General features: G+C 40.2%; 1 protein-coding gene across 1 annotated transcript; it reads right to left on the reverse strand.

Moving 5' to 3' along the window:
• Nucleotides 1-64: 64 nt before the first annotated feature.
• Nucleotides 65-27,587, reverse strand: PITRM1 (pitrilysin metallopeptidase 1). Its single transcript, XM_014872264.2, has 27 exons — nucleotides 27,455-27,587; nucleotides 27,181-27,283; nucleotides 26,268-26,374; nucleotides 25,576-25,727; nucleotides 25,020-25,134; nucleotides 24,800-24,896; nucleotides 24,249-24,409; nucleotides 22,882-23,008; nucleotides 22,126-22,214; nucleotides 21,470-21,598; nucleotides 19,422-19,535; nucleotides 18,920-19,016; nucleotides 14,828-14,962; nucleotides 12,754-12,892; nucleotides 11,260-11,376; nucleotides 10,028-10,160; nucleotides 9,265-9,385; nucleotides 8,411-8,487; nucleotides 7,949-8,114; nucleotides 7,725-7,825; nucleotides 6,667-6,787; nucleotides 5,811-5,882; nucleotides 4,622-4,734; nucleotides 4,031-4,156; nucleotides 2,662-2,807; nucleotides 998-1,100; nucleotides 65-527 (listed from the first exon to the last, which is right to left on the reverse strand). The coding sequence occupies exons 1-27, from the start codon at nucleotides 27,490-27,492 to the stop codon at nucleotides 434-436; spliced, it is 3,093 nt and encodes a 1,030-aa protein (XP_014727750.1). The 5' UTR covers nucleotides 27,493-27,587; the 3' UTR covers nucleotides 65-433.
• Nucleotides 27,588-27,822: the final 235 nt, after the last annotated feature.

Consider the following 27,822-nt stretch of genomic DNA (forward strand, 5'->3'; position numbering starts at 1 on the left):
AGATTGCTCAGGCTGGAGGTGGCTTATGCAAAGGCAGCTGCAATTAGCACACCACAGAAGGAAATCTGTCAGTATGAGCTCTTTATATATCCAACAGCAGACACGACTTCAATCAAAACACCATTTAAAACTAGAGTTTTACATATACAAAAATATTTATATAGTATTATGTGATTGGAGGTGTAAGGCTTCAATAAAAGATTAAGGTCTGTCTTTGCCATGCAGAGCATGTAATTCTTGCTTCAAATACTGTATGGTTAGAAAATTCTTCACATAGTTACTTTGAGAAGGGGAGCATCTAACTGGTTTGGTGATCACTGTTAAAAAACAGCAATGAATATTTCAGTTGGACCATAGCACTGCTAGAAGTTACTAAAAAACCCCTAATGCTGTAGTCACACAGAATGTTTTCTCTAGATGTTAAGCTGCAAAGTCATCGTTTGACCCATGATGGATCTTTGGTGATATCTGCATTTTCTGGCCCAAGTACAGCTTGACCACGTGTGCTCTTCCCAACTGCAAGGTACCTTGAAAAAAAAGAAAAAAGAAAACAACCCATAAACAAGTGAGAAGCTGCCACATCCAGTTAACCACAGCTCTGCTATACAAGTGAAAAAATACTCCCATCTCAGGCAGCGTTCCTTTGTTACATACAACTTGTGTTTGCCCAGTCCTCACAACAGTCTCTTCTCAACCCTGCATCTCGCTGTAGTGGAATTCAGAAGTCACACACAAAATGCTACGAGTAGAGTAGAACCAGATGATACATTCTACTCATGCCTACTCATATAGTCTACCCAGAGAGTTTCTAGGCCTTTCAAAAGTAAATCAGATTTCCCACAAACTCAGAGCGTAGGACAAAGTTACATCTGCTAAACATGCAATGAGCCAGGATATAATTACCATCTCCTTTTCTAAGTTACAGAAGAAAATAGTATGAAAGACCAAGGGAAGAAATCCAGTAACTTAAGTATTTAACACCTGAGCACAGACTTACTTGTTTGCTACATCTACCAGGTTATCACTGTTGACAGCAAAAAGTTGTTCTCTGTGTGACTGCTTCATTTGATCTGAAATCCCATATAAGAAATGACCCATTCCTAGGGAAAAGAAAACAAAACCACACACTGCTCTGGTGCACTGGAATCTGTCACAGCCACGTGCAGGAATGAGAGCAAATTACAATAGGAATGTGTGCTGAAAAGGAATAGAGGTTACCAACAAATCATCATTCTGAGATAATATGTAACTGAATCAAGCATTGTAAGTTAAAACCAGGGTGAGGTAGTTTGCTATTCAGGAAAAAAACCAATTCTATTTTGGCATATGATTCTGTTTGTCAAAAATCTGAACAAAAAGGTGGTCCATGAAACTTAAGACATAATTCATTCTGAAGAGTGCTGGTTCTTTCAAACAACTTTTTAAACAAACTGCATTTCATGAAGTTTCTATTTTTGGAAATTTTTGATTTCCCATCAGGTGTGATATATCTGCAATGTGAAGGTTTGCTCACATTTTTGTACTACACACACAAGTCTGCATACAAATGCTTTAGTTTTCTGTAGGGAGTACTTGCCCACAGTGTTTTAATACTAAGTATTATCACTCCTTGAACAACCAGAGAACTCCAAAATAATCACATAAAAGTTTTTTGTCAGGCAAATAACCATAGGGAAATTAAGGTGGCTGGGAGGGTTTGTGTCAACTAGTCCAACCTCCTGCCCAAGGCAGGGCTGACTTCCCAGCCAGGTAAGGCTTTCACATCCATCTGCAGGGCCCAGTGACTCAAAAGCATGAAGGGACAGGCGTTCCTTGCACCAGTTCCCAGGCTTTGAACAGAGCTCTCCTATTCGGTGCTCTGTTCAGAGCTGTGTTCAAATGCCAAACAGTGTTTGTCATCCCTGGATGACACCAACATCCAACGTGCAGGCACTGCACTCCTGTGCACCTCACACCAATGGCTTTTTAATTGCCCAGACCAAAACCAGATTCTGACAGGTAAAAAGATTCATTTGAAGTGTTCTCGTTTAAAAATAAAGTTAGTGTTAATACAAGCACATTTTTAAATAATGCTAATCTTAACCTTGTAATTCCTTTGTGTATGGGAAGGAAACTTATTTTAACTGGGCAAGTTTTGGCTTGCAATTCAGCTAAGAATAAGGGAGGGAGGGAAGTGAGGACAGCAAAGCTACATGTCAATAAACTGAAAAGATACTACCAATGCAACCTGTGTGTGCAGATCTGCTAAAAACACTCTCCACCCCAGCAGACAGTCTTCCGTGTTTTAACTTCTTTAGAGAACATACGTACAAAGGGCTAGTGACATTCACAGTCAACATGCCTGCTTGAGTCAGGAAAATAAACCCTCAACTCTTTTTGAATCAGAGGACCAGTATTTCTTTACATTTGTCTGCATATAATGCTCTCCAAACCTAAAATAATTTACTCCATCTACCTCCATGTGACAGAAGAGCAGTACGAACACAAACTTCAGCAGAGCCTGAGTGGATGAGGTGAACCAATGGATTCACTGAAACTGCCATTTTCTCTCATCTGCCAAACACAAATTTTATCATCTGACAACCTTTAGCAACTTTTCTTTCCTTTAAATCTTAATTAAAAAGCAAAAACACTGACAGCCCAGTGAGGATGAGAATATACCTTTGTCTGAAGGAGCTATTGGTGCATCCACAGCAGCAAACACTGATAGTTTAGCTTCATCAATATCTTGCTGTGTGAATTCTCCAGATTTGGCCCATTCAACTGCTTTTTCAAATGTTTTCAAGGTGGCTAACGAATTTGGGTCTCTTAGAAGAAAAAGAAAACATAAAAATTAACTAATTCAGTCTTATAAAATAAAACTGAAATTCCCTTGTTCTCAATTAATAATTTACTATGCATCACATAAACATACAAATTATATTATAAATTATTATATATATAAAAACAAATGATAAACTTCCCTTTTTTGTACAAAAATAGGTTTTGGGTTTCTTTTCCAGAAGAAAGTATTGTTACAAACCAAGCAGATTTAGAATTTTAGATACACAGGTACAGAAGTTCAGCTGCCTAAAAGTATGGTGTAGAGAGAAGTGGTGTAATAAAAGCAGGTCAGGAAAGCAGCACTCAGTTCACAGTGGGCTCAGAAAGCACCACTGCCATTACTGCCCACACCAGGAATATTTGTGATATGCTCTATCTTCTCTCAATTGCTTTTCTTGCCACACCTGTTTTTACTCTCTGTAAAACAGGTGCCACAGGTTAACTACTACTGGCAAGTTAGGACTTGTCCCGGCAGTAGTCCTTACCATGTTTAAGCTTCACAGAAAGGCCAGGTTGCTCAAATCTCTGTTATGAACCCTGACAAAGCACTGTGCCAGGCTGCCTTTGGGCTAAGAAAACAATTGAGGCCAGGACTCCCTCCATCCAACATTTCTAGTGGGGATTGCAACTATAATACCTCCAATTCAAATTTCACCTGAAGGTGCCTTGGTAAGCCAAATACAAGGTAACTGCTCTGGACTGGCAAAAAGGAGGAATAGAAAAGAAGGAACAAGCAGTTCTAATGCATAACTAGCAACGGTTTCTGCTGAATCTCTAAGGATTTCAGTCAGTCACTTGAAGGAAGCTGCATATTTTCAAACTCAGGACCTTAGGGAACATGACCATTCTACTTCATGGTCTCAAATTTAAATTAGTCTTGAATTTCCCTTTTTAGGGCTCCCTAACCCAGAAATAAACAAGTGAAAGCCGGTTATACATAAATCTGATACTGACACAGTAAACACCAAAGTGCAGAGGTGCAGCAGCGGTTGCTACCAGCAGAGATAAACTAGGCTTTCCCAAAGACACAAACAAGAGAAAGCAAGGATGGTTTTATTAGGCAATCTAACTTCATCAGCACTGAATCACTCACTTAATTTCATCCCTCTTATTTCGCTTCTTCTTTAAAGACTGCTACAATGAAGTCAAAAGTAAAACACAGCAGTCAGTGGTCCCCTCAGCCATCAAGAGGAAAGAAATGTACTACCTGTAGGAGTAGAATGTGAATATGCCACTCTGGCTAAGTTTAGCACCTCCACCATAAGCTCCTCCTTTCTCTCTGATTTCCGTGTGTAGGAATTTAGCTGTCATCAACCGTGCGAGAATTCGAAGGCTGAAATGAGAGAAACAGAAGCAGAGATGTGAACTGGGCAACAGTAATAGTCTCAACTGCCTCTAAAGCTCACCCAGATCCCATTTGCAATGCACTGCTTCTTGAAATCTATGACAGTTACAACAGCAATACTCAGTATTTAATAACAGCTGAATAGTGTCACATCACTGTAAGAGAGACACTGAGCTTTGTTACATGCAATAGGACTGTCAACTCAGGACACTCCAAGTAGCAGGGCTGTTTTATTCCAAGGTAGGGAACAGCAGCCCCTCATTGCTTAATCTCAGCATTTACAGGGCTGCTCTGGGTTCAGCCATGCCACAGTTGCTTCAGAAAGATTTTATTACAAATGCACAGCACATCACTTTCTACCAACTTTCCATTTTCTGCAATCAACCCAACCCTTTCCATTTTGTTTTATGCTGTGCAGTGCACAGAGAAGCTCCCTGATGTTCTGCTTCCCACCTGGCATAGTCTGCAGCCGTGTAGGGAACTGTTCGAATGCATTCCCCAACATAGTTCACTGGGAAGGGAAGTACAAAATGAGTCTTCATCTGGCATGGCTTGAAAGTAGGATCCTAGAAGAACACCACATTATTGTCATAGTTAGCAGTGGAGACAATTTGTCCATCTGAGAACTCTCACTTTTTTGAGAACCAGGAAATTCTGCCAAACATACGGACACACAACTGCTAAAGCTGCCACTTATCCTACCCTGCCACCAGAGACATTTTGCTTGTGCCTTTATCAGCAATCCAGTACAAAGAATGACCTTGGAAAACTAAAGGAGAGTGACACTATACATCAGCTACCCATTCTTGCACCCCTGCTTCTCAGTTCTGCAGATTCTGAAGCACAACCAAGGAGTCTGGATTTAGCCACGGATTTACTTTGATGGAAATACGTGTTCATGACTCTCCACTAGTTTCACACGTGTACTTGTCACCACAGCATGTCCCAATCCACCCATTCTAGACATTGAAAACAGTCAGAAACTGTGCACCCACAAAAAAGTAAACTATTAATGACAGCAGCTCTAGTATAAATTACTCCTCAAACATCCCCTGCAATAGACTCAATTCTTACAACCTCACTTCCAAACTTCCAGTCCTCTTCATGTTCCTGGGCCACTGCAGAGCTCGCTCCTTTGCCTCTTTCACACATACATCTGCTTGAGTGCTCACTTAAGCATAAGCAGACCCTTACACACCTCCAGTGCTGCTATTTCAGAACTCCCCATCCCTTCTTAAATTCAGAAACCCCATGCCCAGACCCTCAGACAACTCTAGCTGGGCCATGCAGAGCAGTGTATTTACAGCCTGGTCAGCACTGGGCTGAGCTCTCCCTACCCCTCTCTTCCAAAAGGAGAGTTCAGGATATGCTTTTCATTCCTGTAGCCAAATACAGATCTTCACTTTCACCTAATTTTCACTAATGATCTTCTGTCAGGTATCATTCACATTCAGAATCATTTAGGGAGGAAACCAAGGAAAGGAAGGGAATAACTGGAAGTGATTGAGTTTGATGGTTAGTTGTGGAATCTGAAAAGCATAAATTACATTTCAGTGCTGTGCTTCTGTAACAGCTTAAGATGGACCATTACCATCAGTAACAGCCTTGTAATACCAATATCCCCCACTAATACTGTACTTACGTTAACTAATTTCCTTGTGATCTGCAAACCAGTACCCATTTCACTTCCCACAGGCTTCACTTCTGAAGATTTCTACAAGAGAGCCAGTCCTCACATTAGAAGATGATTTAACCATTTAGACCAAGACTACAAAAATGCAACCCCTTCCACTCAAACCTGTTTAAGGCAAACTTCAAACCATGCCTTCACAAACATAAGCAAGGTACTCAATTGCTTCTTTGTATTTCCTAAAAAATGCCAAATTAGTTTTCTTCCAAGAGTAATCTGGCACTGACAGACACCAAGACCCAGATTAAATGAGGCCCATAAAGTTAGACACTATCATTTCACTCATGGGTAAGGAACTAGGAGCTTATTCCAATTTCATCAGGAATTAAGACAGATCTGCATAGTGACAGAGCAGATCCTTTGTAAACTCCACTGAATCAAGCTTATTTTATGCCAAATGTCCTGAACACCCTGATAACAAAACAAACTCATATGCAACAGAGGAACTGCACATCATGCCCTATTTGCTTTTGGCCAACATTTCAAGTAAAGCTCAGCTAAAAAAAGAATTACAGTTTTATGCAACAGGGAAAGGAAGAAATCCTTTTTCCATGTCCCACACGGAAGCAGTAACCCCAGGGTGAGGCTTAACAGCTGATCTCCTGCATTTCTACTGTCACAGTATTGCAGGGAAGACACTCCATGGCAAAACACAGAGCAGCTGATCACAGAGATGTCTGGCAGATCTCTTCAGATATCTTTACACGGACACAATATCCGAGTTCAAACTTCTCCTGATTGCACAATGGTATTGACATGATCAAGTCAAGTGTATTTGATGCCCTAATCCCAAGTGACAATTTCTCACCTCAATCACATGTGGACGAACAGGTTTTCTCTCTTTTTTACTTCTGGCTATGCCCTTTAGAAATTTCTCTACTTCTTTAGATGCTTCTGGTATCTGCTGAGGTGCTGCATTCACAGAACATCTGTCAAAAATATATGTCAAGATTTTAAATATGGTTTTTTGTTTTCAGAGGGTCATTTATAATTTGTACCACTTTGTCTTTCTAAACATTTTCTATTAAATCATCAGAATGTTAGGTCAATGGTCTCAGGTAATCATTAACAGAGAAAGGCAAAATACTCAATCCAGCACCTGATGTGAAAAAAAAAATACAGTCCAATAGTTCTTTTTGCTTGACCTAGAACACTTTCAGACCAAAAGTTGAGCAGTAGCTGTCAAACCACTTCTGTGCACAAGACGGGATTAGCTCAGTTTTGCAAATAAAAACGTCTCTGAAGGAAAACAATGACCTTTGTTTTCTCTTTTTACAGGCAGCCCTAGCATGGTTTTGAACACTACAGATACTTACATAATTTATAATTTCATGCTTTGAAAAACAAAACTTTGCAACTTATGTCACTTCAAACAGGCCTATTTTTGGAACAAATGCATCTGACATTAAACACCTTAATGTGCTTTCTTTACTTTTTCCAATGTATGCATAAAGCAAGCTTTATAATGTCACTGCTTTCCTTTCAGGAGCAAAACAAAAATCCAAACCAAACTATATTCAACTGTTACAAAACAATACAACAGTATTTGTGTAATGGGCACCTTGAAGGGAAAAATATAAGGCAGATTTTTGATTACTTCTGTAAAATCATACAGGTCACTTACCAGCTTTGGGCACAACTGTCACTTACTAAATTTGCTCTAAGTTTCTCATACCATTTAAAAATTGAACAAAATGAGCTACCATAGCTACCGCTCTGTAAGCAAGGGGAACTTAACATTTCTGTAGTTTTTCCACAGATGTCCCATTTCATAATACCCCAGTACACCAAGAGGTGCACTGAGAAAAGCATATTCACAGGCCATGGCCTCTCTTTAACCAAATGCCCCTTCTCCTTTTAGCTCACCTGATGTTGTCACTGTTTAATAAATACTTCTTAATGCGTGGTAGTTTGCGTAGTATTGGTTTAATATCAGACATTTCTGCTATTCTCTTCATCAACTTCACCTGTGCAGGAAGAGAAGGCAGAAAGACCACAGATTAAATCAACAGGAAGAATTAACAAAAGAAAGCCTGTAACTCCACAGCCAAGGATTTGGGCCTTGCTGAAGGGCATTATTAACTTCTCACCTGATCCATCCCACTGAACATTTCCTGCAGCTCTCCAGAAGGTGTGAGGTTTTTGCTGGCTCTAATAGAAGCATATAAATGCCCACAATCTGGAATGCCATTTGACAGCTCCTGGGCAGTCTTCTTAACCAGCACTCTGAAATGTTCTTCCTCCTCAAATCTTGGGCTGAAAAAGAATATAAGCAGGTCTCATGCAAAAGGACACCAATGAAATTTATTTTACTGAATCATTCATTATCCCAAGTTCAATAAAGTGCTTTCAAACTGTTGGTTGTCCATTTAATCCACTATATAGTCATGCTTTTGATGCAATACGTAAGTTTAGAAAGACATTAGAGATAGAATTATGAAAATAAATCCCAAAGTAGGATCTCTAAGAAGAGGAGAGCTGGGGGAAGAGTGAAAATGAGAGCCCCAAAACACATGCAAACCCACGAACAAACAAAACTCAATGTACTGTACTTGTTAAATATTTCACTCCATAAATTCATCATGTCTGGCAGATTTCTATCCAAGCACAGAGATGAAAAGAGCACACCCTGAAGGAAAAAAATAAACAAAACAAAAAACCCTTCACACAAGACAACCACAGCAATGGCCCAAGAAATGCACAGTAAAGTTTCATGAAGTGATACAATGATGCCACCCTAATGCTACACATCACAAAATCATTCTAATGCAGGCTGTGCTACTGAAATCAGAGCAAACATGAAATGTGATTGCTCCTCTCGCAAAGCAAGCCTGGCAATTCCTCAGTTTCTTCTTCTCAAGAGCAAGCAGCAGTTCAGACACAAAATTTCGTATTTTTTTCCATGAAGTACAAGTTCTGTTCTGGGGTGAACCCTTCCCCAAGTTAATTCCCATAATTTAATTCCAGGATCCATAGGGAGCACACTTCTAGCAAGTGTGCAAAAATCTCAAAAAATACTGCCAGAACTGTTATGTCCAACACATAGACCTAATGATGCTGCCAACATTGACATAACACAGTAACAGCAATCTCTGTGTGTAACACCACACCATTCTGACCCCTATCTCTGCTTCCAAAATATTCTGGAGCACTCAAAAAAATGTGGTGACAGATGCTAGTGAAGCACTGCCTTAGACAGAGCACCCACATCAAGCACTTCCCTTAAAACAAAATACTAAGTTACTGTAATTATCTAATTTATATCTTACAAAAGAGGCAGGAGTCCTTTCATACACAAAGTTTTCAATGCACATTAGCTTGACCCTCAACCTGGAAGCCCTGACTGATCCTTAACTACAGAACTGTTATTGCAAGTGTAACATCTGCAAGGTTATGATTAATTTACCTGTTCATAGACATCCAGGTGTGAATCATCTGGAATGATATGTGGGCTGACAGACATACCACCTGTTTTTAGTTCTATTTTCTGGGCTTGCTCCCTGTAATCAAGGGCTCCACATCCCATCCTGTGAAAAACAGGAGAGATTTGTTTCCCTTTTCAATATATGCAAAAACCAAAATCCACGTAGCATTTGTAAAGTAGTCTGTTTAAGACAATACTAATTTCGAAACTAAACAATTTAGGGCATTATCAAACAAACATAATACTTCATGCATTATAAAAGCTTCCCACCAAGCTTTTCAATTAAAGCATCCTGCTAATTTAAAATGCTGTATTAAAAAGCATGCTTTATGTGCAGGCTTGCTACCAACATCCTTAAGAACTGCATTAACAACATCACACAAGCTGATCTCTATTAATAAAAGCACATTCCTCCCAGTCCAGGTCACTTGCTCTGCTCTGTGCTCCTCTTTCCCCTGTGATGGGGTCACTCTTTCTGTGCCCACACGGCAAAACTGCACCAGAAGTCGATTCAAGCACAAGCTTTAATCTCTGCTAGGCTATTTCTCAATGCAGACACTGGTGGAGAAGGGGAAACAATTTAGCAACACTGGGGAACAAAGAAGACAATTTTCTGCAGGAAACCAAGTTAGCCTTTCCCTTTTATACCAAGAACAGATGCTGGAATTATTAAAGGCAGTATTAGTATTTTGACAAGCTGTATTACAGCCTGTTGCTTCAGCTTCTAAGAAAGTAAACCTCTCACCTGGTAATGACATTGCAGAAGAGTGGCACGTATGGCTTGAGCTCCTCAGGAAGTGTGTTCAAGCTGGAAACAGCTCGGAAATAAACCACCCCATTGGTTGGCTGAGCACAATACTGGACAGGAATTTCATCAGCTAGGGGTAAAAAAAACAAAAGCGAAGAATAACCAGCAGCTTCCTACTACATACACACAAAAACAACATGATTTCTTACAAGAACATCTCATCAAGAATAATTTTCTGTTCGTGTTTCAGAGCCACTTCTTGTTTAAATTATGCACATTATCCTGAACGCTGGACCAAAGGGGTTTTTCTGTTTCTGTCCATGGTATGGTTGTCCTGGACAATTTGAAAAGATAATTATTCTAACAGAGGTCATATTTTAGAGGTAACATTCAAATAAAAGAAGTAGTAGCTTGATCCTGAACAAGTCAAAAATATTTTCTTCTTTATTTTTCCCTTCATCCGTTCAAAAATTGAGGAAAACAGCTTCTTTTATTGTACACTCTTTCTAAGCCAGGCCATTAGAACATAAGACATTAGAATTTTCACAAAACCAGGTCATTTTTTGCATCAAAATTAAACAGTCTTGACACTTGCTGCTAATTTTTTCAAGAAAAATGTCTACTAGAAATAAAGTACAGAACAGTATTTACCTGCAAAAATTTGACAGAACTGTAATAAAATTCAGATCTACCATCTCCTATCAGTTCCCGGGGAAACCACTAGCAAAGCAGGGAAAGCTTGCACTGAAGTTATGAGGAATGACAGTAACTTACTTTTTCCCCATGACTCCTGTATGTCATATTCTGTAAAAAATGGGTAGGGAGGGACTGTGGGAAGGAAGGCTTGCTGCCCTAGCTGCCAAGAGTTCTGCAACCTGGGCAGGCCTTTGGGAAGTGGAGAGAGAGCTCAAGAGCACTGAACGTGCCAGCCAGAGACTGCTCTGACTGCAGGGCAAGGGGGGAGTACGCCTGCAGCAGGGAGCTGCCATCAGGAGCTCCTGCAGCCCTGGCAAGGCTGGGAGGCTGCTCCATGGAGTCCCTCAGAGGAGATGGCTCTGTGGATCCACTGCCCTGTCTGCCCACAGTGCTGGGCTGGAGTGGAGGAAAAAGCACAACTATGGACCACAAAGACAGTCCATGTGCTGGGCAAGGGGCCACAGCTGGGCCAGCAGGCAGGGAACAACCCAAGAGTGCTGCTCTTGGGGACACAAGACAGTGATGACACCAACCTGTAAGTGCTGTCTCCAGCACAGTGAAGGGGATTTTGGGCTCGATGTCAGACACTTTTAAAGCTGGGAGACAAGAGGTATCCTGAGGTTTGCTTTGAAGAGCAATTAATTCCAAACCTAGTAAGGAGAGAACACCAAATTGTCATTTTCACCTTGTAGTAAAAGTGCTGTCAAGACCTAAAACCTACTGAGATGATGCAGACCAGAAAAACTCAAGAGTCAAATGTGGAGTCTTCTATCGGCAATTTTGCAAATATTTCACTAAAGCAAATTCTGCAGATTATCATGTAACAGCAAAGAGAACACCCTTGCTAGATTCTTTCCAATCCCCTCTTCATAACCTGTTTACAGTAACATGTAATTTAATCTTTAAGTGACACCTGCCAGTCTGTCCTGTCACTCAGTTCTGCAAGCATCGACCCAGACCTGGCAGATAAGCAGCTTCTTTCTAACCCAATCCACTCCAGTTCTTTTTCAAGTGCTCTGTCAGAACACTGATGCAGCTAAATTGTTGTGATTACTTTCACATTTCAGACACTAGCTGGTCACCTCTGAGTACTCTCCAATTTATCTCTGTAAGTAGAAAGCCTCCTCTGATTTCGTGCTCCCCTATCTCCTGTCACACACCAAAGCTTCAGAAGGTTAATGCCACAATTTTGGAGGATTTCTGTGACTAGACACCACTTTAATAAAATTAGATGACTGCCCACAGTTTGCAAGCGTAAGTTATTTTCCACAGTAAGTTAAACCCAGCATTACTTTTAGAATTGGCTTTTTAACCAGAAAATATACGATTTTATATAAAATTACAAAATGTGTATTTTACAGGAGCATGGAGCAGCCCTCATGCTCCTAAGTAAACAGCTTCAAGGTATCTGATATGTAAGTATGTGAAGAGAGGCTGCCAAGAGCATGGAGCCAGGCCCTGCTTGGTGGTGCTGAGCAAAAGGACAGGAGGCAACAGGCAGGCACTGATGCACAAAGAAGTTCCAAGTGAACACGAGGAAGAACTCTTTATTGTGCAGTGGCCAAGCACTGATCAGATTGTCCAGAGAGCCTGTGGAGTCTCCCTCACAGAGGATATTCCAGAACCCCCTGGATGCAATCCTGTGCCACCTGCTCTAGGAGACCCTGCCTGAGCAGGGAGGTTGGCCAGATGACACACTGTTGTCCCTTCCAACCTGACCCATTCTGGGATTCCATGAATTCATCTTCCACTCAGTGGAAGTTAACATGGGAAAGAATAAACAGATTGGTATTTTAAAATTATTTCCTTTCTTCTACCCTGATGAAGACATTGATCATTCTATTTTTGAGTGTTAAAACTAAAGGAATATACCAAGCATACACTGTAGTGTAAGCACTGTACAGCCCTGTATCACATAAATCCTATCCCTTTCAGAGCAAATGCTGGAGAGTGCCTAAGAATTTAAGATATTCTACAGAGTAACAGCTAAAAAAAAACATTATAAAAATGTGAATAAGCAAGTTAACCTTTTTCAAAGATATGTGTCTTTTCTTCTTCAGAAAGTGCATTGACCTTCTTTTCCAGCTTTTCTGCTTCCATTTTAGCTTGTTTATCATGGTAATCTTCCTCTGGACTCATTGACAGAGTCAATTTGTGTGGATTATCCTGCAGAAATATATCCCAAAAACAAATCATTAATTTTGAGGGCAACTTTCTTGCCTCAGATTATTGCTCCATCAGCAGCAGATAAACAGCCTGTGCATCATTTTGCTTGCATGTTATCAAAAGTATCACAACCACACAGACTGAACCCTTGGTTTCATACAGAACAAGCTGCTGTGGGGAAGAGGCTGCTTGCCACAAGAACAAGCACCGACAGCCTTCTGCTAAGTTTCAGTCTAGAGTCAGAATCCTTCAACAGCACACAGTACTCATTAGTTTAATTAAATCCAGGTTTAACAACTGTACATAACACTACAGAGCTACATGCTGTAAGTTTTATCTGGAGGGTGTTTTAAGATGGGGCAACTCTGTTAAATGCAGGAGGGTTTGATTAAACACCTCTTTCAACCTGCCCAAGCTTGAGTGCACAGAGATCCCATATGATGTAGAATGTGCATGCCTTATCCTGCTCAGAAATGCTTTACACATCAGCCTTGTGTAAAGAACTCCACGCATTACGCAAGCGTCATAACTGCTGTTGAATTCTTCTTTGTTTATACCAGACTATGGAATTTTAATATCTAAATTACTCAAGCAGCTTCCACTTTCCATAATAGGAAAGGGAGGCCAGTCAAAAGACAGTGACCAAAAGAAAGGCCCATTTCAATGTAGAAGTCAAACAGCAACATCTGGCACTGACATACCAATAATTTGGGACAACGTAATCAGATTCTGCTTTATTAATTTATCTCCCCCATGCCTCTGTGAAAAGGCTAGAGAAACCTGACCAGACAGTTAAAGAGGGAAATGCAGAATCAACAGCCATAGTAAAATGGACAGGATGAATGGCATTCTCTCTCTTGCTCCCTGCCTGCCTGCTTTAATAATTTCCCAACACAATGTGCAGCAGTGAATAATCTTCTGATGCAAGAACATCTAACTATTCTCATCATTTCCTACTGAGATGTGCCTTTGCCTCAGCCCCTTCAAGAGAACTGTAGAGTAAAGGACACTCACAAAAATACTGCACCTGTATTTCTTCCCTACAGAAGCCAAAACTTTAACAGCTCCCTACTACCTCCAGACAGTAGTAAAAGTTCTTAGGAAAACTGATTTCAACTGATGCCACTGTCTCTTGTTGCTTTTGATTATATTAGAATCCAGATTTACTCCAATCGAGCTGACAGTTACTTATAGTAGATCTGCCTTTCAGAACAAACAACTAAGGAAAAACAAATGAAACAAACAAAAACATACCAAAAAAGAAAACAAAACAAACCCCACAAACCAAGCAAACCCCACAAAAAACTCACACCACTTTTGCATTACTATCACTTGATTTTTTTTTTTCTGGAATTAGCTAGTTCAGGGCTTCAGAACTATTTATCATTATAATGCCTTTACTGGTTATTTTTTATTTCTGCAAGAACTCTAGAAGAACATATGGAGAGGAAAAGGAGAGAAGAGCAGAAAGCAATTGGCATTGACAGGAAAATTCAGACTGCAGTTCAATGAACATGAGAAACACCAAGACAATCTTACTTGCAATCAAATCCTTTGCAAGGAAAAGGAGATACACCTTGCTATGTCAATACTAATGAACACATAATTAAGTCCAAAATTCTCTGTTCACATCTGAACTTCTCATCAGGAAAGAGATGTGCCCTTCTGTACAAATCACAGTTTGGTAAAACATAAGCATTTTATCAGTGTTCTATTAAATGTGGTTCCAAATGACCAGGCAGATAATTTTTTTCCACTTTGAGAAGTGGAAACTTAAAGCATTAAAATTAACATGTTTCATATGAATATGCTGCTGTTCAATCTACACGTAGAAACAGGCAATATTGTGAAAAAAAATTAACCTTCAGTTTAACTTCAAATACAAAATTGTGATTTAAAACTTAGTACAAGGTAACTTTCTGTAAGTTTGCCTACCTTGAAGTATGTTTTAACTTTTTCCTGAAGAAATCTGGGATTTTCTTTAAGACACTGCCTGAATCGAGAGACTTTATCTGCAATCTTCAGAAGCTCCACTGGATCCCCATCTTGATTCCAGCATGAGGCTATGTACTGAATGGGAAAGAATAATTAGCTGAGCAGGAAAATCCATCTGCATTTCTCTAACTGACAGCATCCATGTTCCAAAACCACCTTAACATACTTGAATAGTAGACAGAGAACAAGTAGTCCTAATGTAGCTGTAGGGGGAAAAATACTGTTCAGATAAAGGCTCTAGTCCATCATCACCTGTCCCCTGTCCTCTCCATTCTTGCCTCTAATTTCACTATACCAAAACCATAATTTTTAAAATTATTATTCTTTTTTTTTTTTTTTTTTGCATAGCTGGGCATATCTGGAAATATATTGTAATATTCTTTAGTCCCTCACATTAAAATTAGTCATCTCAAGAAAGAAGGAAAACAGAAACAGGTGGTAGAGACAAAGTAGTACATACATACTACACTTTTGTATCAAATAGATTAAATGATTTATAGGAAGGTGACTCAAACATGTAAAGTATGTAAATTAGATGAGGCTTTGTAGAAAGAAAATACTAAATAATCAGAAATATCCCCAGGATATTTATTTTTTGAGTTGACTCAAATTACTATTGAAAGTTCTCCAAAACACCACAAGTACAAGATACCAAAAGTTTCTCCATTTTTACTCTGTGTGAATGGGGGAAAAACACAAAAACAAAGCAAAGTATAAAAATCCCAAGACGTATATTAAAAAAAAAGCTTTTAAAAGGCTTTTATACAGAGAACAACTCCATCGTAATTGTCAAATCCACCTTCTTTTTTCTTATTTCTTTAATTACACGCAGGTTCATAAGCCTTCAGCATTTTTCAATAGTAACTATTTTTATCTATTCTGTGGAAATTTCCTATTATGACATAGAGCACAGTACTTTTTTAGAACATACCTGAACTAATTCTTTTGAAATAAAAGTAGTCACTCCTTATTTGGGGCCGCTGTGAGGTCACTACAACAGTTCAGTCCTGGTTCTCAGTAGGCAGCCTTAAAGTTTAACCAGGTACCTAAGAGCATTGTCCAAGCAGTTTTTGAACACTGACAGACTTGGGGCCACGACCACTTCTCTGGTGTCATGGTTCACCCCTGGCTGGCAGCTCAGCTCCACACAGCCACTCACTCTGTCCCTCATGGCAGGATGTGGGGGGAGGATTAGAAAGGTGAAAGTAAAGGAACTCATGTGTTGAAATAAATGCAGTTTAACAGGTAAAGCAAAAGCTGTGTGGAAGCAGAGCAAGCCAAGAAATTCATTCCCTGGCTTTCCAGGGGCAGGCTGTGCTCTCCATCCCCAGGACAGCAGGGCTCCATGACAGATACTGGTGACTTGGGAAGACAAACACCATCACTCCAAAATCCCCTCCTTTCTTCTGCCCTCAGCTCTTACTGCCGAGCAAAGTGTGGGACAACCCTTGGGTCATTTGGGGTCAGCTGTCCCCTGGTGTCCCCTCCCAGATCGCTGCCCATTGCCAGCTGCCTGGTTGGTGGAGTGGGGGGACAAGCAGACAAGGCCTTGACACTGTGCCAACACTGAGCAATAATGAAAACACCTCTGTTTTATCAGCACAAACCCAGAAGACAGCCCCCTTCCAGCCACTGGGAAGAGATTTAACCATCCCAGCCACCTGGGGGAGCTTGTTCCAATGTCTGACCACCCTCTTGTGAACAGTTTTTCCTAAAATCAAAATTGATGTCACCTTTCTTGACTCTCACAGTCCCACAGAACATCCCTCACAGTTAGACTGGAAAGATATGGATTTGATGGATGGTAAGGAACTGGCTGGATGGTGACATCCAAGCTGCATTCCAACGGCCAGTGTCCGAAGGGAGATCAGTAACAAGCACTGCTTGTCTCCCAGTGGTCTGTACTGGGTCCAACACTATTCAACACCTTTATTAATTACATAGCCAGTGGCACTGAGGGCACTCGCAGCAGTTGTGCAGATGACACCAAGCTGAGAGCTGTGGTGGACACTCTGGTGGGAAGGGATGCCATCCAGAGGGACCTGGACAGGCTTGAGGAGTGCACCTACATGAATCTCATGAAGTTCAAACACAGCCAAGTACAAGGTCCTGCACTGGGGCAATGACCAATAATCAGTACACGTTTAGTGATTTAAGGTTTCAAAGCAGACCTGTAAAGAAGGATACTGGGGATATTGGTAGATGAGAAACTGGAAATGGGACCACAAAGTGTGCTCCCAGCCCAGGGAGCCAATTGTATGCTGGGATGCACCAAAAAAAATCAGGGCCAGCAGGGCAAGGGAGGTGATTCTGCCCCTCCACTCACTCCATTCCCATTAGACTCCTGAAGTACTACATCCAGCTCTGGGGCCTGCAGTGCAAGACAGACATTGACCTGTTAGAATAGAACCACAAAAATTATCTAAGTGCTGGAACACCTTTCCTACAAAGACAGGCTGAGAGACCTGAGGTTGTTCAGCCTGGATAAAGAAGGGGCTTTGGAGAGACTTTACTGTGGCCTTTCAATACATGAAGTGGGTTTATAAGAAGATAGACTTTTTACACATCCTGTATAGACAAGACAAGCAGCAATGGTTTTAAACTGAAAGAGGACAGATTTAGAGTGGACATAAAGATGAAATTCTTTACTATGAGGGCGGTGAGACAGTGGAACAGGTTGCTGAGAGAAGCTGTGGGTGCCCCATTCCCTAGATGTGTCTGAAGACCTGTCAAAAGTGCTCTGAGTAACAGGATTTAGTGAATGATGGCTCTGCTTATGGCAGGGAGGTTGGAACTGGATGATCTTCAAAGGTCTCTTCCAACCCACCCCATTATATGATTCTACCATCACTTTAGTTATAACTAGGTCCCTATAACCAGACCCTCTTCAAAACCAGCTTCTAAAACATTTCTTTAGGGAAACAAACTGAAACACAATCTCCTCAATTGGAATATAAACACTAAATGCTTCAAGACTGGTCTTTAAAAGCAAGAAATATTCAAGAGCTTTTCTAGAATGAAGGCATGGCAGTTGAATCAATTTCAAGACTTAAAAATGTTGAGGGATAAATTTATATGCATAAGTATTTCATCAGATAGGATTACTCACAACATCTGAAAACGTGCCAAAAAGTATGGACTATTAAAGTTAGGCATATTTTGCCAGATTTACCATGAAACAAGACAGGGACTTAAACATCCACAATTTGCCTATCTGGCTGCATGGCCATCTGATTTCAAACAGCCTTTGTTTGTGCTCTCCCATTTATAAATATCTTCTTAATCCTGGGCTCTACTTCTTTGCCTAAATGAATCTATCTAGGAATGAAATCCTACTCATGCAAAGAATATACATCACCTGATAGACAGCAAAAGAGCCACTGAGGAACTGAAGGTGCTGCAGAGCAGAAAGGAACAGAGGAGAATAAAGAATGAGTGGCTGCAGGACACCCTGATCTCTAGTCACTGTGACTGCAAATACTGCACCTCACTCATTGCAAATATAAGATGACTTGCAGACTTCTTCAAGACAACATTCTGCGGTGGAATGGATTTTCCCTAACAGTTCTGTATTAAAATTTGAGGCCAAGAATTGCATTAGTGTACATTTTCCCTTGTGAATCTAGAAATTAACTTACAGCAGTACAATCCTACAGTCCATAGAAAAAATACAGTCCTTCTATTTGGCTTTTAGAAAATACACAGGCATCTAGCCAAAACACATAGTTCCCAGAGCCAGTATGATATGCCCCTCACAGAAGTAACCAGTGCTACTACAATCAAAGCTGCTATTCAGGCAAAGACAACAGCCTCACTGCCTGATTAACTCATACAGTGGGAAGTTCACAGACAGTCTGACAGCTACTGAAAAGAAAGAAGAAAGATGTACACAATATGACAAAGGAAGAGCCCTTAAGTGAAAAGTTTTACATATCAGGAGCTGACAAAAATGACCCTGTATTTTATAAAGACATAGGTAGTAGATTTTTTTTTTAAACTTTTCTTAAAAAAATAACATACACACAGACTTACAGATGTCAGGGCAAGTCCAAAACTTGTAGACTGATGCTTCAACTGTATTTCAATTTTGTGAAGTAGAGCTTCAATCCTATCTTCCTCAAATCCTTTCCTTTGGGAAGGGTTGAAGAAAGAAGGAAATCATATCCATTAACACTGATCACTTTAAGTGAAGTAATGAAAATGAATTATTAGGTTGATAAAGGAAGCATTACAACATAACATCTTTCATAATAAATTAAAATTGATATGAAATAATCTAATCATATTGTATCATTCAGAGAAACTGAACTAATATCATTAAACTTCTGAAGGGTTACAGTGATGAGAACAAGCTACAATAAAGGAAGTAACAGACACAAGTTTTAAGAGTATTGAACAACATTACTTCTGCTTTGGTGCTTTTATTGTAATATAACTAGATTTTTCAGGCATGTTATTATATACAAGTCTGTACTATTACATGTCTACAAAGTATATTAACTAAGAATATTCTTTAAAACTTAGCATTACTTACACAATAACTTCATCGACTGTTCTATCAATTATCTGTTTCACAGTAGCAATGTCTCTTTCAGCAATACCCTGTAGACCCACACTGAAATAAGCTTCTCTCGTCGAGCCATTAAACCTAGAGTAAAACATAACCAACTCAGTGACAAGGACTAGAACTTAAGCATTAAAGCTGCCAACAAAGGCAGGAGAAGGGAAAAAATACACAGTCTTTCAACATATACAAACACACAAGATTTTAAAAGCTAGATAGAAAGTAAAATAAAAGGCAAGAAATGGAACTTAAAAGCATTTTTTGTTAAATTTCAGTAGTAGTAGCCACTGTTAAGAAAACCTACAGCATATGGTTTTAGAGAAAGAAAAATAAGTACAGAAGTACTGTTGTTATTTCCTGTTCATCTTCCCATTCATCTGTGATTTCTTTCAGGTAAAGAAGTCTCTCTTTCTAAGGTGAAAATTTTAGCTGCATGTAACACCAAACACATACATTCTACTTAAGCAGGTGAGTGGAACAGTACTTCTAAAGCAGTATTTATAAAGTAAGTGGTTACAATTAAATTTTCCATGTTCGGTGCAATTGTTATCAACTGTATTAAAAAAAATTGTAACAGTAAAGACAATTTTGTCCAAGCTGTCAGGCAGAGTTAATCACAGAGCTCATCTTTAGGGAGACAAATTGGCATGTGCAGAAATACAGAACGCCTAGCAGTTCAAACCAAAGCCAACAAACAAAAACCAACAGGTGTTCATAAACTCGTAAACACCCTCTATTGCATGTCTAAAAACTACAGAAGGAATTCAATGGCAGGCTCAGGCACTGGATTCTGCAATATTCATCTCTGGACTCAAATTTGTTCTTGTAGATTCAGTGACTACAGTCACTAAGGCAAATTAAAGCCAGGTCACGGAACAGTTCAACTCTGTATCAATCCAGCCAACATGGAGAAGGACCAGCTGACAAAAAATACAACATAATCCCTACTTCAGTGCCTAAAGACAGATTTCTACTGCCATGCTCTGGAATATGAAGATGTCTATATGGCACTGGCATGCATGACACAGGACTTGCACAAAGCCAATTATTTCACATATAGACAGGTCAAGTCAAGCAGAGTAAGACATTAAAATCACAGACGAGGATAGTAAGGCTTCTCACTAAAACACCTGAGAGAGTCACTAGAGAAAAAGGCATGATTTTTATCATCCTCACATCTAAAAGTCAGTCAGATGAATCATGTCTGGAAAGCACTTCATTCTTTGTGCTGATAAAAAAGGCAAAGTGTGATGAGCAGCTGAGCCCAAGCTCAGTGCCGAACATGTGCCCACCCTTAACCTGCAGCACACAGCATGCTCAGAAAATGAGCTGCAGCTGGAAGCAAGGACTGGGAGCTCTAGCTGGAACAAGTCTCAGCTGAAATACCCTTTAGTAATGACCCTGAGACTAGCTCAGCTGATTAGAGCATGGTGCTAATACCACTTAAGTGATGGGTTCAATCTCTGTATGGGCCATTTCTCTTAAGAGCTGGCGTCGATGATCCTTGTGGGTCCCTTCCAACTAAGGATATTTTGTGCAATATTCTGTACTTAGGTGATGGCAAGTTAACAGCACCTGATTGCACAAAGACACATTTGTGACAAACCTACCTACTACTAAACCACTGAAATAAAGCAATAAAAGCAACATGATTAAAGAGAAGAGCTCACAAAAACTTCTGAGTAATACTTAAATGTCCAGGATCAAACAAACGTGTAAATTAAGGCATTGAAGGTATTCCATATTTTATTCCATCTGTCGATTTTTATGGTTCGTAAGCTGTAACACAACTTTCATTAAACCAACTTAGCTTCTATCCAAGTACTTTGACAAGCCAAAAGTTACATCTGAGAATACTTTGCAGCTCACCAGGAGAAACTCTTACGATGTTTTAATATAAAAATAAGATTACTCTGGTGTAAATTGCCTGTATACAAGATGAGCTCTTCCAATTTAAAAGTGCTTTTTAGGTATTCTAACATTGCTTATAGTGATTAAATGTGAAATCCAGCACTTACCCGACATCAGGAGAAAAATCTGTACCAACGCCAGACTCAATTAAGGCTTTGTAAAAAGGAGAATTCGGCCCATCAACCAACAGTGAAGACAACAGGCTTAGGGTGAACGTTTCAAAAGTGTCTGTAATACTGAAGAAAAACTATTAGCTCTTAAAAGCCACATGTGACACCCAGTATCACTCAGTCCATTACAAAAGAACTAGAAAACAAAGTAGAGGGAGCAAGGGAGAAATAATTTTCAGCTGTGACCTTGCATCAGACCTTAGGGAAACAGGAGGGCTCTGCATCTTTCACTTGTTATAACTACCAGGAAAGCAATTTAAATTGGGCTGCAAGGGGAGATAAGTTAGGAGCAGGGTCATACAGAAGAGCTTGCACGTGGCAGGGAATTGAAAGGAAGACAACATTTTCCAATGTCTTATCCACTGAATAGTTCTGTAAAGCAACACCTTATTTTTCCTGTGTCTATCCGCTAAAGCAAATTATTCAGCAATTAAACTTTTATTTACTAAAGTAGGATTGATCTATTTTCCCATGGCATTATTTTCTTTAGAGATGACATTTATCAAGAGGGACTGGGGACAAGAAGCATGCCTGCACCTTGCTTAAAGATCTAAAGGAACCTTTTATTCAAAATTTCATTTTGATATACTTACTCTGTCAACAAGTAGCTGACGCTGACAGTGGTCTGCTTAGAAGGGTCGGCAGCAAAGGAGTCTAAGCCACATGTTACTCTGTGTTCTCTCTATATAGTACAATAAATGACACACATTAAACTGAGCAGAAATTACAAACAAAAAATACTTCCATCTTCATAGCATCATCTTTCCAATTATTTAAAGTAATTTTACAGATGCTCATGAATAAATTCAAGATCCATGAGCAAATACACAAACATACATTATCTTGAAAAATATGAGTGGCATCTCAATTTTTAAAAGTGGACAATATAGGAGAGGTTGAAGAAAGTATGGCCACAAATAACGTTCTGAGCTGTTTCTGAAAGAAATATTTATACTTCTGGACAAGTTAGGGAGGAAGAGAACATGAAAATTATTTTTGATGCCAATGTTTGGGAGATTAGATACTATTAGAAAGCATATTTCCTGACAGTAAGTATCAGTATTTCTTTTATTAGCCCTAAATGCTTTCCATTAATAAGTACTTCAGTGCTCCAAATGACAAGGGACTTGAAAATTGGAAATAAGAGAAACAAACAAATGCAGGCAATCATTATATTACTGAAACTCAAAAGTAACTGTAGTCTTTCCCCCATGAAATCAGGAATAAAAATACTTCAGCTCATTTACACAATTCTAGACAAAAGAGTAACTCCAGGAGTTTAGTTTAAAATATTAACCTGGGGTGGTTTTGGGTTTAGTGATTTCTGTTTGTTTGCTGGTTTTACTTACAGGCTTTTCCCAGAGTTTCTGTTTTGGGATGTCAGTATTTGATTCAATTCTTTCAAATTTTACCAATGCTTCCTCATGTATTTGCTTCAGATGTTGCTCCAGTGGAAAATTGCCGTAAGTGAAAAATCTACATTTCAAATAAAATATTGGGATTGATCATTTGATTTAATATGAAATTTAGAGTAGCTACTTGTATTATACTCTGAATCTCATATGCTTTCCAGTAATTCTGTTACATCTGGAGTGGAAAATTGTTTGGTGGTTCTTCAATCTATGGAACAGATATAAATCTCACAGATCTCTTGATAAACTTCCACATTTCTCAGCTTGTGGGCCACAAAACACCTTTTCATTACATTCAGTTTTATCATGTTCAAATTTGTTCAGTCACAGGAATATACAATATTCCAGAAAAAAAAAAAATAGTAATTGAAGCCAGAAACCAGTGCTCCTAAGTTTCAGAAGACAAAATTCTTATGGTCTTCACACTTCAAGTAGAAGATAAAATGATCCATGTCCTAGGTTTTGTCTGTCCGTAAAACATGGTTGGGTTCCATGGGTCACTCCACCAAACACTTTTCCATACCTAAAAGACTTCCACTGGACCAAATATGAGAACAAGCTCTGCCTCAGGTAAATCTCATCCCCTGATTAAAATCTCAGCACCAGTACAGCAGAATACTTGGGATGATGAGAAAAATCAACGGATTGTAAATTCACTGTCATGACACAAGCTGATGTTCCACAAGCGAATTAGTCAGAATAACAGACTGGCCACAAAACTAGTACAGAAGAAAGAATTATTTTCCTGCATGTAATTTTCAAACTAATTTCCAGTTTAAATACTTTATTAATACCAACCAAATCAGTACCTGAATCAAACGAGTATCAATTATTTAGAACTCACTACAGTAATATGCGATACAGGAGGAAATGAAATTATTCACTTGTAAATTCTAACAATCTGTATTACTCAAAGAGGACAGGAACCCTTAGATATATCTATGCTACTTGTATCTTAACTCCCTAAAACTATTGCTAAATATTTCTTAGTATGCTCCTTTTTCCCCCAGCTCCTATGAGTTCAGGTCAATCGATCCCCAAAACACATCCTTATGATCTGACAAACAGACACACTTGAGAAAAATCAGCCACCTTTCTTTCCTGCTTTCAATTCACTCTTCACTGCTCTTTCTAGAAAAAAATTCCTTGCTTCATGCTTGCTTCTAGCTGCTGTAGGGCACAGGCTGTTATCTTTGCTGTTGGTCACGTGGATAAAAACACTAAGCATCTGGTTTTCTCCTCATAAAAACACAAACAAAGCACTAATCCAATAACCTAGGAAGTTAGTCACCAATCTCACATACCTGGAATTGCTTGGATGGTAATGTGTGGCATGGAACTGCTTAAGCTGCTCCCATGTAAGGTCAGGAATACATAATGGATCTCCACCAGAAATTACACCGTAAGTGTGATCAGGAAGGATTTTGTTCTGCAGGTGTTGTGCAAATATCCTCTCATTATCTGTCTTAATAGGAAAACACCACATTTCAGTGAAAGCTATCAAAACACATTTTAAAGACAAAGGTGCTCAATAATTAGACCTCAGAGCTCTAACTTGCACCATCTCCTCACATAAGCATGCAGACCCATGTAATAAAACTAGCTATGTTTCCATGCTAATGTAAGAGAGTATTTTGCAATAAAATCCATTAACAAGGCGTCTTTCTACACGTAAACAAACTTTTGACAGGCTAACTTTAGAAAAAAAATCTATGCAGCAGTGTTGACTTTACTGAGGACCTAAATTTTCAAAAGGAGGAACAGAAGTCTCTGGTGCAATAATGCCATTGATAACCTATAGCTGAAGCTACTTCACCATCTCTAAGAACTCAAATTAAACATCCACAAAACTTACAAATGCCCCTTTCATTTCATTAAAAACGACTCCTTTGAAGACTAGAGGTGTCTGAGGATCAGCTGGGTTTTCATGTTCTAACCTCCAACCTTCTTGCCTGAAAAATTAGTAACAGCAAGAGTTGACAGTTTGAAGGTTTTCCTGATTGGGGGGGGGTGTGGGATGGACGAACAACTTTTTTTTCTAATTTAAGGTTTGCATACAGCTCCAACTGTCTTACCAGAAATCTAGCTGACGTAAACATGGAAAGAAAGCTGCATCCAAGTACACTGACAGGAGGTTCTGAAAGTCCTTGGGATTTTGTGTTGAAAATGGATAGAGTGTATAATCACTAGCTGCATATAAACAAACGTAAAAATAATCAGAATTTTAGAAAGTCTAAGATACATTTTGCCCTTGTTGATTTTTAATTTCTCATCCATATAAATAACTGGAAGAGAAGAAATGTACTAAATGAAATGTGTTTTTGTTGAGGAATACACATATTTAACATTGCAGCTACTTTACCATGAAAACTTTGCTTTAGCCATCTATCCATAAAAATAATTAGATTTATTTTTGTATACTGTAAAGCTCTAGCTCTACTGGAACTCTGCAACTGACAAATGAACAAGACTTGTTTTGTTGTCTTGCACTGTTAGCTTTTTAATATCTCACAACATTCACACCCAATAATAATGGCTCCCCAAAGCCAAATTAAGGAGAGCTACCCAGACAGCTCTACTGCAATAAAACCTCATGCATTTTAAGTTAAGTATTATTTCCTTTGGACTTACCTGTGAATGCATTCATAAAAGTGGACAGTGATCTGTTTAACATCTTAAAGAAAGGATCTCTGCAGGGATACTTTTGGGAACCACATAGCACTGTATGCTCCAGAATATGTGGGACCCCGGTGCTGTCCATTGGAGTGGTTCGGAATTGGATACTGCAAGAGAGAGCACGGAGAGGGATGCAGTCATTTGGGAGAAGTGCATCCACTCCTACCTGCACCTGTGATTTCTGGGAGCATCATCACTGGCTAACAGCACACATGGCATACACCAGGATACAGAGTTTGAGTTCTTCAGACTCCTGAGTGTTCAGCCATCTTTTTCACAGGGTGTACAGCCTCTGCACTTCTACTTCTGGAGTTAGTACGGAAGTTTTCAGCACCCGAGTAAACATATCTATTTTTACCCAAAAAGCTCAAATAAAAATCTGGAAGGTTATGGTTGCGTAACCTGTCTTTGAAAGTTTTCAAGGCAGGAACCGGACCTGAATTAAACACTGACCCTGTTTTGAGCAGCAGACGGAACAACGGACTCCGTGATATCCCTTCCAACCTGAAAAATTCTAAGCAGCCCTACAAAGGAAATACTGTCCTCCCTGTCAGCACAGAATAACCCAGCCATGACGCTAGATTACAAGTGAAAAAACACAAAGCGATGTGGAGATTGAATTTGTAATACCTATATTAATGTCTTACCTGAACAGATTATTGGAGTCCTCCCGAGCCACATGTAAATACCTGGCTCCTGTGCCATCGTGACTGAGCTTCACTGCAGTCAGGAACAGCTCAGGAACAGCAGTCACCTGCATTGGAAGAAAACATCTGTATTGCAGCATGACTTCAACTAGGTCAAATGAATTGTGCATGCTATAGGAAGTACAGTTTGTCGGTCCTATATATAATACTGGATTATAGTATTAATAAATTAAATACATTTTTGCTCCCGTGGTTTGAGGAGAAAAAATAACTATGCAAATGGAAAATAAAATTTAAAGGAAATGTATAACCCAATGAAAGTATACTACCATCAAAGAACCATACTCTTACAGTATGGGTAAAAATTCAATGAGAAATACAAAAAGAAAAGGTATAGACTCAAATGCCAGTAGCTAGGGCAGCAAAAGAAAAAGCAAGGATTTTGTTCTACCACCAGTTCTAGTGTCACTAGATCTCACAAACAACCTTTACTCTCTGCTCCTGCTTTTTGCTTTAAAAAAATGTAAAAAAATTCAATGTATTTCTATGGCAGGTTTTCAACAAAGGTATTAAAAACAGTTCAGAAGATTACATATTACTTGAATGTGTTTAAAAAAAACATATTCAAAGAGTGAAGTTCCGTTATCTGTCAGGACATTTAGAAGGCCACACCAAAAGGTCACATCTGCAGCAGACACACAAGCTCATGCGGTGCACTATTTACTCTAGAATTACACTCCTATAAGAGTACCGAAAATATCTGTTTGCAGAGAAGCACCTACGTATCATTTTTATGGCTGACCACCCAAAGCACGTATTTAACGTTCAGACGCCTGCCCTCACGCAGGTGCCTTCCGAGCACGGAGAAGTTTATTCACAAACAGAGGGAAGGGCAGCGGCGGCCGACGCTCACCTGCTTCACGGTGAAGCCGTGGATCTGCTCGCCCACCCGGTACTGCAGCGCTCTCTCGTTCGCGGCAATGCTCTTCCACCTCCACGCCCTGCGACTCAGGGACCTGGAACGACACAATTCCCTGTGAACCAACGCGCTCCAGCGAGGCTTCCCAGGGGAGCAGGGCCCTGTGCCCGGCCCGGGCAGGAGCTCGCAGCTCCGCGTCCCTCGGCCTGCGCTGCCCCGGCTCCCTGGCGCTCGGCCGAGGCTCCCCGCCCGCTGCCCGCTCGCTCACCGGCCGCGGCCCAGCAGCCCCCGGTAGCGGCTCCACATGTCTGCGCGGGGCCAGGCGGGCCGGGCCGCACGGCGGAGCGCAGCGGGCCCCGGCGCAGGCGCTGCCGCCCCGGCCGCATTGGCGGCGGCCCCGCAGCTCCGCCCGGCCCGCCCCGAGCCGCCCCAGCCGGGCGGAGCCGCCCGCGCCGAGCCCGAGCGCTGGGGCAGCGGGGCTGATCTGGAGTCCTGGTTCCTCGGTTGTGCCCTGCCGTGCTCCGTTTGCCTCTTCCCGCGGGGTTGGCCTGGCATGGCTGGGGAAACTCATGGAAATGCCTTTGCGTTGTTCACGAAGTTCTCAGGAAAATAGAGAGCTCCGTTGGTTGTGAAAGG

Source organism: Sturnus vulgaris, chromosome 1, assembly GCF_052056855.1.
Source record: "Sturnus vulgaris isolate bStuVul1 chromosome 1, bStuVul1.hap1, whole genome shotgun sequence".
In the NCBI taxonomy this organism is placed as follows: Eukaryota; Metazoa; Chordata; class Aves; order Passeriformes; family Sturnidae; genus Sturnus; species Sturnus vulgaris.

Coding starts and splice junctions, on each gene's coding strand:
- PITRM1 (XM_014872264.2), bottom strand. CDS start 27,492: ATGTGGAGCCGCTACCGGGGGCTGCTGGGCCGCGGCCG. Junction 25,728..26,267: donor GACTCCAATAATCTGTTCAG/GTAAGACATTAA, acceptor TCTCTCTTGCAG/TATCCAATTCCGAACCACTC. Junction 8,115..8,410: donor TGGAGTGAAATATTTAACAA/GTACAGTACATT, acceptor ATTCTTTTTCAG/CCCAAGATTTGAGGAGGAAG.